The sequence below is a fragment of the Electrophorus electricus genome, unplaced genomic scaffold (genome assembly GCF_041902795.1).
Source record: "Electrophorus electricus isolate QZ-2024a unplaced genomic scaffold, ASM4190279v1 Scaffold38, whole genome shotgun sequence".
Taxonomy (NCBI): domain Eukaryota; kingdom Metazoa; phylum Chordata; class Actinopteri; order Gymnotiformes; family Gymnotidae; genus Electrophorus; species Electrophorus electricus.
In genome coordinates this window covers 904,067-914,911 of record NW_027658671.1, presented here as the reverse complement: position 1 = coordinate 914,911, position 10,845 = coordinate 904,067, and the positions used below count along the sequence as shown (strand labels likewise).

General features: G+C 41.6%; 1 protein-coding gene across 1 annotated transcript; it reads right to left on the bottom strand.

Annotated features, from left to right (window-relative positions):
• Nucleotides 1-558: 558 nt before the first annotated feature.
• LOC145655867 (homeodomain-interacting protein kinase 1-like) lies at nt 559-9,190 on the bottom strand. The gene is made up of 9 exons (XM_081709332.1): nt 9,186-9,190; nt 6,336-6,687; nt 5,402-5,769; nt 4,725-4,848; nt 4,335-4,439; nt 4,132-4,218; nt 3,643-3,824; nt 3,345-3,424; nt 559-764 (listed from the first exon to the last, which is right to left on the bottom strand). Exons 1-9 carry the CDS (start codon nt 9,188-9,190, stop codon nt 559-561), a joined length of 1,509 nt encoding a protein of 502 aa, XP_081565458.1.
• Between the last annotated feature and the right edge of the window lie 1,655 nt (nt 9,191-10,845).

Genomic DNA, 10,845 nt, shown 5'->3' with positions numbered 1-10,845 from the left:
ATACCTTTAGGGAAAGATGAAAAAAGGAACACGAATCAAACAAATGAGACTGTTTGTTTTTCGAGGCTGAATGGGATGTGCCATAATAACCTTCAATTACTATATTGGTGTCCAAGCTGAAATTCAACTTGATTACAATAGCCGCAAGCCATGCAGATCTAGTTATGGGCTTTATTCAAAATTAAAACTAAAACAGAAGTAGATTTTAAAAAACACAACCACAATTCTGTGATTTATCTAACGCCAGCTAGTTAACTTCATAACTTACTCTCTGTTGATTTTCCCACCCTTAATCTTGCAGAAAGAAGGCTCAAGAAAACCAAGCGGATGTAAATCACAATCTTCCATGTTGTTTTGCCTCCACATCACCCTGAAAGTGCTTTATTTAAATAATTTAGCTCTGCTCAATTTCAACTTGATTACAATAGCCGCAAGCCATGCAGATCTAGTTATGGGCTTTATTCAAAATTAAAGCTAAAATAGAAGTAGATTTTAAAAAACACTACCACTATAGTAATTAACCTGCAAAATGTGTTCTTAATCTGTTGATTGCAACTGTCAAACATTTTTAAAAATGTGTTGAATATTACCCAAGTCACAGCCTACAGAGGTGGAAAAGCCCAGGCCAGGTGAACCATAGAACAAGTTGAACCCTGAATCCGAGGGCCAGGGCGACCCCGCCCGAACCCGAGGGCCAGGGCTCCCGCCAGACGCGTGATTCTCAAATTTGACCTTCTTGGAGAGGGAGATCCCACTGGAAGAAACTGAAGGGGAAGAGAATATACCTTTAGAGAAAGATGAAAACTGACCACTAACCAAACGAATGAGAGAGATTGTTCTTTGAGGCTGAATGTGATGTGTCATAATAACCATCAATTACTATAAAGGTGTCCAAGCTGAAATTCAACTTAATTACAATAGCTAGCCAGCAGCCAAGATAAAAGGTCACATGTCACAATTTTAAGCTTCCCTTTATACGAAAGAACTGCAGTATTTTAAATTTGCCACATCGTTGGCAGACAGGTACCTAGCCATAGTAGCTAATTATCCTAGCTAGTTCACACTTCATTCTCCCCCAAATGATCCCATTATCGACAGGTATCCGTGCTTAGACATGAAGACAGTTCAGCGACCGAGGACTGACATGCAGCTGTCACAGCTCTTTTAGAGCAATCCGACGGTTAGCGAGCCAATGCTAGATAATAACGTTAATCGCAGCTACAGTAAATAGTTGGCAGTTAATCTGCTAGTTAACTAACGTGCTCCATCGCCATGAAAATTAGAATCTGTTGCCGCAAGAGATGTGCATAAGTAATGTGTGAACTAGCTAAGTTAACCATCTCAAATAGACAGCTTGTCTGTTAGCTAACCTAGCTAGAGAGCCCAATGTTACCTGAGTCGTTGAATTCAAGTCCGACTTGACACTTTAGCCTTTCCCATTAGGCCTCATCGTCTTTTTAAACAAAATTAACATACTATTCATAAAATCCATATAGAGCAAGTTTTATGGATGATCTGCTCAGTGAAGCTGCATTATTTCTGTTATAATACGGACACGGCAGCATTTTCACGGCATGTTTTCTTAATCTGTTTATTGCAACTGTCAACACATACGAATGATTAATAATTAATGTAAACTGTTATGCAGCGAATTAAAGATACTATATTTTCCTGTTTCCCTAGAAATAATCCAAACTGCAGTGTCTGCTTATTTATGCTGAAGCACACTTAAGTGGGTATATTTTTTGTGGATTCCACATATACATTAAAAGGAAAATGTTGCCCAATCATGTCAGAAATAGCAAAACAAAAAAACACAGGCTCCGAGTTACTGAAAGAGAAGTACGCGATGAGGTCCTGGTAGAGCATAGGCACAGGTTGGTCATACGTGTTTATGAGGAGTTTAATTTAAGCAAAATCCTCATCACACACCCAAGAAGTCAAAGCCTGCAAAATCCCCAAGCAGCAAGACTGCATCAAGTTAGCACTGGCTGAAGCAAAAATAGTGCTGTGTCCTGCTGTGTGGCTCATCCACTCTACCAGTCTCTTAGTATTGGGCTTAGTGTGCTTAATTCATCTTGATGTCCTAACTGACATTCAAAAAGAAATGGATGTGAGAAGACAGTGTAGGAGTTCAAATTTGAATTGGCTTGAAATGTAGGCTGAAGTGCTCTTCTGCAGCTGAGCAGCTCATTTTCTGCTGAGCATCTTCACAGCCCTTACAAGGAGAGCATGAAAATGATGGAGGGGACAAGAAAAATCAGAATAATGCTTTAAGGACTGGACACATTTACAGCTTCTCACACTAAACAAAGTACTCCAAGGTAAAAAGTTCATCAAAGTAAAACATGTTTCATCCATCTTTCTGTGAACTGATATTTTAATGACTGACAGACAAATCCTCCAAGACTTGGCTTGGGATGCTTTGGTGTACAGGAGAGGTTTGAACCCCTTTCATTAAAGAAAACGTGTATGACTCAGGTGCTAGGGTATTATCAGAATGTAATTTATTCCAAATGTAAACACATGATTCTCTTAATTAGAGATTCCCTTATAAGGCATATTATTCAATAATGTTCATAGAGGTACAAAAAACAAAACAAAACAACAAAACCCTACTGAGTCTGGAAAAGAACATCTTTATCAATAAAAAGTATCAAATGACCTGAACACAGTTGTACCACCATTACAAACTCCTTGCTTGAGTCTGCATGTATACATGTATGATAGTAACATATCAGCCAATGAATGATGGACTCGAGTTTGTACTCGAGGAAAGAAAGAAATTTTCATAATGTCATAAAGAATCAAGTGTTTGGAAAACGTCTAGGAAAAGAAAGAAACATTTATTTAAATGTGCTGAATATTGCACAAGTCGCAACCCTTGAAAAACCAAGAAGAGTTCTCGGTCTGCTTAAGTACTGTGTACTGCAAAAACACAAGTAGAATTGAATTTTCCACAAATACACATACAAGAACCATAGAAGAAAGCATAGTGTTGGTCTTATAGAACGAGAGACACAAAAACCTCAGCTACAATGATCAACAATTACACAATGAAGTTTGGATTCAACGGAATTTCGTTTTGAACTACGGTAGAGGGGCCTCTTTATCGGCTACTCGAATACTAGGCAACAACCTGATTCACCATTTGTGGATCACATTTGAGCAGTAACATGATTTGGTAGAACACTTGCATTTGAAACCATTTTTGTCTTCTTTTATAGGTGGAATCGGAGGCCAGTTTGGTGATGTTTTAAATCTACTTGAAGAATAACAAACAAACAAAAAGCCAACCCTAATGTAACATTTAAAAGAAGCACCAAAGTGGGCATCAGATTTACCATCAAACAGGGTCTTGCTGCTGTCGAAGCCTGTGCACTGCCGCTTGCAGATCTCCATGTTCTGCAAGCAAGATTTCACACTGCAGCGAGAGACACACACACACACACACACACACACACACACACACACACACACACACACACACACACACACACACACACACACACACAGGTGGGGGGGGGGTTACAGTACTAGCAGAGAAACTCTGATGCTATTTGGATTTCTAAATTAACACGGTGTTCCTTAAAATGTTTTTGAAACACTGACATGTAGATTGGAAGGCCTGGAGCAACTCACTGTGCACTCTGAGGGAAGTGGAGGAGGTGGGTCATGGTCAGAAACAGGTGGTTCACGGTCTTCACTGGCGTGATCCTTTTGTGAGCGTCTAGCGTGAGCATCTTCTTTAGTAGGTCGATGAACTCCCGCCGGTCGGCCTTCTCCGCCAAGACGTCGGTGCCTTTCAGACTGGTCATATTGACCTGCGAGAGAGACCCATGGGTGAGTCATATTATTCACCAGCAGAGGGCGGCAATGCACCCAATACCAATACGAACGAAGTTCTGCAGCAAATTTCTACGCACTGCTCTGCCCTTCGCAGATGCCGTTCTCCAGAGCGACTTACATGCGCTACTCATTATGACAGCAGAAACGCTCGACCTTTCAGCTAGCACCTTGTTCTACCTGCTCTATAATGTGAGCTGCGGGAGCCCTTTGTCACGTTCTTCAATTTCACATCGCAACACTAAAAGAAATGCGTATAGTTACGCGCACAAAAGCCCAAATAACCTGCATCATGTCGTCAAGGCAGTTTAAAATGTACTTCCGAGTCTCTTTGGACTTGATGCCACGCTCCGCCTCATGCTCCGAAGGTGTCTGGAGAAAGGAAAGAAAAAACAAACCATTCAGCTCCACCATTAAGTTACATGAAGTCATTAAGTTACGTCCCTTATAAAAAACACATGGCATTTGGCATTTGAAGACAGGCAAACCTTGAGTCTCCACAGGGGGTAGCAGTAGAAATAGTAGTGCGTCTTGGTCGCTGCGCTCAACATGCACTCTGCTGGTAGGCCCTGCGTCTCGGAGATGTAACGGATCTGCAGAGACACCATACGGCAAAAGGATTATGACTTTATTTTGAGTTAATCCTTTCATTTTCAAAGTGCATGTCTAAAAAAACAGGCCATAGAAACTCATTTATATTAATCCTAAAAATGAGCGGGCCGACAAAGCAGCTAAAAGGTCAAACTACACACACACAAACACACACACACACACACACACACACACACACATATCACTACAGCCACAAAACCACTACAGGTCTGCACCACTGATGCTGTACGGGCGTTAAGGCACAGCTCAAAGGACCATGTGCTTACCTGATCATATTCGGAGGCTCCGGGATACAGGGGCCAGCCCAGGAACAGCTCAGCAATGACACAGCCCAGGGACCACATATCGATGGCCTCACAGAATGGGAGACCCAGGATGAGCTCAGGCGATCTGGACCAAAAACACAGAGATCGCCATCATGAAATCAGCCTCGGCTGATAATTCCGTGGGGGGGTGTTTGTGTTCCTAGACATTACACACCCACTATTCTAGTGTAACATGGAACCAACACTACAATGCACCAACACTACAATAATGTTCTGTTTTGCATTAAGTAAATACAGAGTACCAATGCAGTTAAACACCCGTTACTCAGTATATTACACTGTTAATTAACAGTGTAGCTACAATGTAATAGCGGTTTTGTACAGACTCGCTAAATACTGATATTACCAAAGCCTGCAGTTCAGCGCATCCTAACTAATCTCAGACACCGAAGACGGTTCATTAGGTGTTTTTGCTAAATAACAGCACTCACATGACCCAATAAAAATAAACCACTTATAAATCAATCGTGCTCCAGTTAACTGTAATGCTCATCATAGGCTTTTAATGTGTAGCAGGGTTATTACAACTGTCCACAACATGCAGCTCTACTCTAAAGCACACTCGAGTGCAACAAGTGCACACTTATTTCTAACACGCCTCAGCACGTGTCCCTCACCGGTAGTATCTGGACTGCAGGTAGCTGGGGGCCTTGGAGAAGTGGCTAGCTGAGCCGAAGTCGATGACCTTGACGCGGTACGGCTGCCTGATGGGGTCCACCAGCATGATGTTGTCGGGCTTGAGGTCGGTGTGGATCAAGCCCAGGCTCTTCAGTTTCATGAGCGCTTTGGCGACCTGCTGCAGCACGGGCCGGATGCATTTCAGCAGCAGTGGGCTGAACTTGCTGCGCTTGAGGAAGTCGTAGAGGCTCTGCCCCAGCATCTCGAACACCAGGCATATGTGCTTCTTGTGCTGGAAGCACTCGTACGCGCGCACGAAGTTGAACTCGTCGGCGTTCTCCCTGCTCAGCCGGCTCAGGATGCTCACCTGAGGAGGAGCAAAGGAGGGAAGACGGAATACGCGTTAAGCCGAAGCTACGTGGTCACAGCTTCAAAGTTTGATACTGCTGACAAATAGCCTACTTATTTTCAATAGCATCAAGCACTTTGTGTACTTCCCTTCAACCATTTACTTCTACAGGATTTGGGAGATGCAATTATGGAAGTGGTCCCTTGGAAATGAACCCATGAACTTGCTTTTGGTACTCAAACAATGCAGATTAATGCTCTTTCATAACAATAACATTTTTAATGCACATCCAAACAGGTATGGCTTACACAACTGAAGCTAAATCTTCTTTTTAGAGTAAGCTTCAAGCTGTCCGTGTGTTATCCGAACTAGTTCCTACTGAACTAGTGAAAATTAGAACTAGTGTGCCAAACAAGTATTTCTGTGCTACCCTGGCTGTATACAAATTCCACAGTGTGCGTTAGCACATCTGACACCAACAGAACATATGTTGTAAAAACTGAAACAAACAATAACAGAATCAGGGCTACAGCTGATTCTAGGCCATATCAATAGCTCATTTAAAGCAGGCACAACTTTCCCACCTCGTTCTGGCCCTGTCGAGCATAGGACGGATGACTTTTCAGGATCTTGATTGCGACTACTTCACTGGTGCCCCGCTTCCAGCACTTGGCGACCTGGCCAAAGGTTCCACGGCCCAGGGACTCCAAAACCTCGTAGCTGTTGGAGACGGAGCGGAGGATCTCGTTCTGCACCAGTTGGTACTCGCAATCGCTGCCCCTGGCCACACGCTTGGACAACCCAGGGGAGGAGAGCTCCTCCAGGATCTGTACACTGTTGCTGCTGTGTGCCTCCTCTCTCTTCCTCTTGAGGCTGCCCCGCTTCTGATAGCCGTCAGCACGCCGCGAGGTCAATGCCTCGTCTCCGCCCTGCCAGCTGGAAGAGGAGGAAGACGACGACGAAGCCTCGTCCGAGGCTCCAGAGGGGGAAAAGACCATGGCAGGTAAGCCATCGATTGAATTGAACCCCGGATCCGAGGGCCAGGGTGTCCCCGCCCGAATCCGAGGGCCAGGGCTCCCGCCCCGCGCAGGATTCTCAAATTTAACCTTCTTGGAGTGGGAGATCCCACTGAAGGAATCTGAAGGGCAAGAGAATATACCATTATGGAAAGATGAAAACAGGACTACTAACCAAATGAACAAGAGAGATTGTTTGTTCTTTGAGGCTGAATGTGATGTGCCATAATAACCATCAATTAGCTAAATTAGCTAAATCACAGAGCTTTGATTTTTTTTAAAACATCTACTGCTGTTTTAGTTTTAATTTTGAATATTTCTGTCTGAAGCAGAGCAGAGCCCTGATCGATGCCATTGTTTTTTGGGCAGGCTTTAGCAAGTGATTGCTTTCTCTTTACACGCTTCTCAGAAAAGACAAGTTCTTTGTCTTGCGTTACTCAAAGGTGGTTCTGTGTGCTAAAACAACATCTTGACCTTTCAGCGATGCTGCCACACTGAAAAACAGAAGGCCAAGAAAAAAACAGCTTCTATTCTTAGACTCTCTGGCACTCTAAGTGCTTGCTGATACCTTGCTGACTGCAGTATTTCCTACACCTTTCCAACTGAGAGGCTCCTGAACTTGCAGCACCTCTGTCAATTAATCAATTGCATAACAAGAGTTCATCCGCTCTATAATTGAGGGAGATACCCCCTCTAATCATTAATGCTCATCATTACAAAGACCATTAGTGTAAGCTGATGAAAAATGTTTCAATGTATTTAAAAGGTAAAGAACAGAGTAGCAATGTAAAGATACCATTTATAATGCATTACATTTTAGTCTTTGACACAATCTCTTGCCCTGAAACAGTGTTTAGGGCGATTACAATGCTGTTTCAATATGTTTAAAAGGTAAAGAACAGAGTAGCAATGTAAAGATTCCATTTATAATGCATTACATTTTAGTCTAAAACACAAACTCTTGCCTTGAAACAGTGTTTAGGGCGATTGCAATGCTGTTTCAATGTGTTTAAAAGGTAAAGAACAAAGTAGCAATGTAAAGATACCATTTATAATGCATTACATTTTAGTCTAAAACAAAATCTCTTACCCTGAAACAGTGTTGTTGGGCGATTACAATGCTGTTTCAATGTGTTTAAAAGGTAAAGAACAGAGTAGCAATGTAAAGATACCATTTATAATGCATTACATTTTAGTCTTTAACACAATCTCTTGCCCTGAAACAGTGTTTAGGGCGATTACAATGCTGTTTCAATATGTTTAAAAGGTAAAGAACAGAGTAGCAATGTAAAGATACCATTTATAATGCATTACATTTTAGTCTAAAACACAATCTCTTGCCGTAAAACAGTGTTTAGGGCGATTAAAATGCTGTTTCAATGTTTAAAAGGTAAAGAACAGAGTAGCAATGTAAAGATTCCATTTATAATGCATTACATTTTAGTCTAAAACACAATCTCTTGCCCTGAAACAGTGTTTAGCGCGATTACAATGCTTTGAAACGCTGTTTCAATGTGTTTAAAGGTAAAGAAGAGAGTTGCAATGTAAAGATTCTACTTATCATGAATTACATTTTAGTCTAAAACACAATCTGGGTTTGTGTGTATATAAATGATGTAATCTTACTGTTGTGGAACAAATTACTTCCATTTCCATTTTTTAAGGCAAAAATATTAAATGTTGGAATTTATCATTACATATTCATATGAATATGACTTTAATTTGTATACATATTTGTTGACATTAGCTATTTTGATCAGTCATTTTTGTGTCTGGTTGTTCTAGCTCATATTTAGCACGTTGTCCTTGACCATGTCCCTCTGTCCACAGGGTGGTGGTGTTGGACCGTGTTACAGACACGCTGCTGTTTTCCTGCAAGGTGCTAGTGGTCGGATTTGTAGGTGAGAAATATAGAGTGAAGTCATGTGTATATTACCCATACTACACTTCATCACATTCTGACCATGATGGCACATGGCAACACACTTTAATAGGTAACTCTGAGGGTTTTTCTACATTCCCTGTAAGGTCTGCTGGCTTTCTTCTTCTTCTCTGGGAGAATCAGGCTGCCATCTGACAATTTCCAGCTTCAGCTGCTGCATTATTACTGGTTGCCCGTTATTGTACGTATTGTAACCTCAGAAAAGCTCAAGTGGTGACAATTGCTTCTGTGTGAGAACAAAACATCAGCATATTCAGTACACTGAAGAAATGGTTCTTTCTTTTTTAGATTCCAAAATGCTTATTGACAGTGATTGTAAAGTCACTTTGTTTGTAAATAACCATGATTTACACATTTATTCTGGACAGCAGTTCCTCTCATAATACTGAAGGCCCAGCATGTATATCTACTACTGCTGTTTTTTTAGACGGTGATTGTGGGAGCTTATTTCATCGCGCAGGGCTTATTTAGTGTACAGCATGTGTGTGGACACCCTTTTCCTATGCTTCTGTAAGCTACACACACACACACACACACACACACACACACACACACACACACACACACACACACACACTCTCTCTCTCTCTCTCTCTCTCTCTCTCTCTTCATTCCAGCAGTTCATAATGACATTGGGCACACACAGTCGAAAGCTTGTATGGTCTCGTCCCTTTACTTCAGGGAGAATAGAATTATAAAAAACATTATTAGCTCACATTTCACTCTCAAGCTACTACACATATGCCAATCATGAGGACTATATTGGTTTTATTTCCACTATGATGTTTCTGTCTCCTCTAGTGGAGGATCTGGAGCGTAACGACGGCACCGTGCAGAGACCATACCTCCGATTTACTCCTCCACATCAGCTGACTTTAAAAAAACATTTAAAGCTCTACACATCATGGATCACAGAATGTCTGTTATTAACGCTATACAAGAACTATACTAAACCCATAGATCTAGACTAAGACTATAAAGTCATTTCACTTAGCTAAATAACTTTAATACATAATTTAAATCATGCAATGTGTAATAATATTTCTTGTTTTTGTTCAGGAGATGTGCAGACATTATCTGCTGTATTATTTTTGTGGCTGCCATTGTCACCTATATTCTTATTCGCTCCCTGGGTAAGAAACATTTCCAACTACACTTTCATGGGGAAAAAAAATCATTATAATTGTGGGCTCAAGCGGAAGGTCTTTTACCCATGTATGGCTTGTGAGATATCCTTCTAACGGAGGTTCTAACACAGCGTGGCTGCTTGGAGACTCTCGTCATGTCGTGTTGCCCCAGAACTCCACTGGGATGTTTTGTGGAGCTGGAGTCAATGTGTAAGTCCCTCACATACTGGATAAGTATTTATATCTTCACAGGAATACCAAAACAGCACACCCAGTATGTAAGGAACACCGTCAGTATTCTTTCGAATGGACTTTAGTGAGTCGGACTAGGGTTACAATGGAGCTGTGCAGGTGCAAATCATGTGGAAACATGAAACATCAACAAGACAAGATGGGTTAGACTTTAGCTTTAAGATTTTCATGATTGGCACTGCACAGCAACAAGTGGAACCAATCAAATCACTTGTGTTTAATGATTGTCTCTAAACCAAGGGGTCCAAACTCAGGTCTAGGAGTGTCACAACACTGCAGAGTTTATTGGTTACCCCAGTCAAATTCACCCTCGAAGAAAGAACACTTAGCTGGGTAGTGGTGTGACTCTCCAGCACTGAATCCTGATACACATACTCAAAAAATTGAATAAAAATTGTTTATTTAATTGGTTAATATTCATGTGTCAAGCTGCATTTGTTTCCTGCATCCTCTCGTGTTTCAGTGACAAACCAAACGTCCTCTACTTTGACCTTCTGAAGTGTGCCAGAGCAACGACAGAAATGGACGCCATTCTAGAGGGTCTCCAGTGTCCAACCACTCAAGTGAGATTTCCACACAAATGTCCTGTTGACATTGTACAGAAACCAAACACGTATGTCAGTAGCCTTTTAGAAATATGCACATGAGACTCATTTATTACAAAACAGTTTAGCATGTAGTATGTGAATGCCAGTTTGTAAGTCTGGGGGCTTGGGTCTCCTTTTGCTGCTTGGTTTGGGAGCCTTTTGCTCTATCA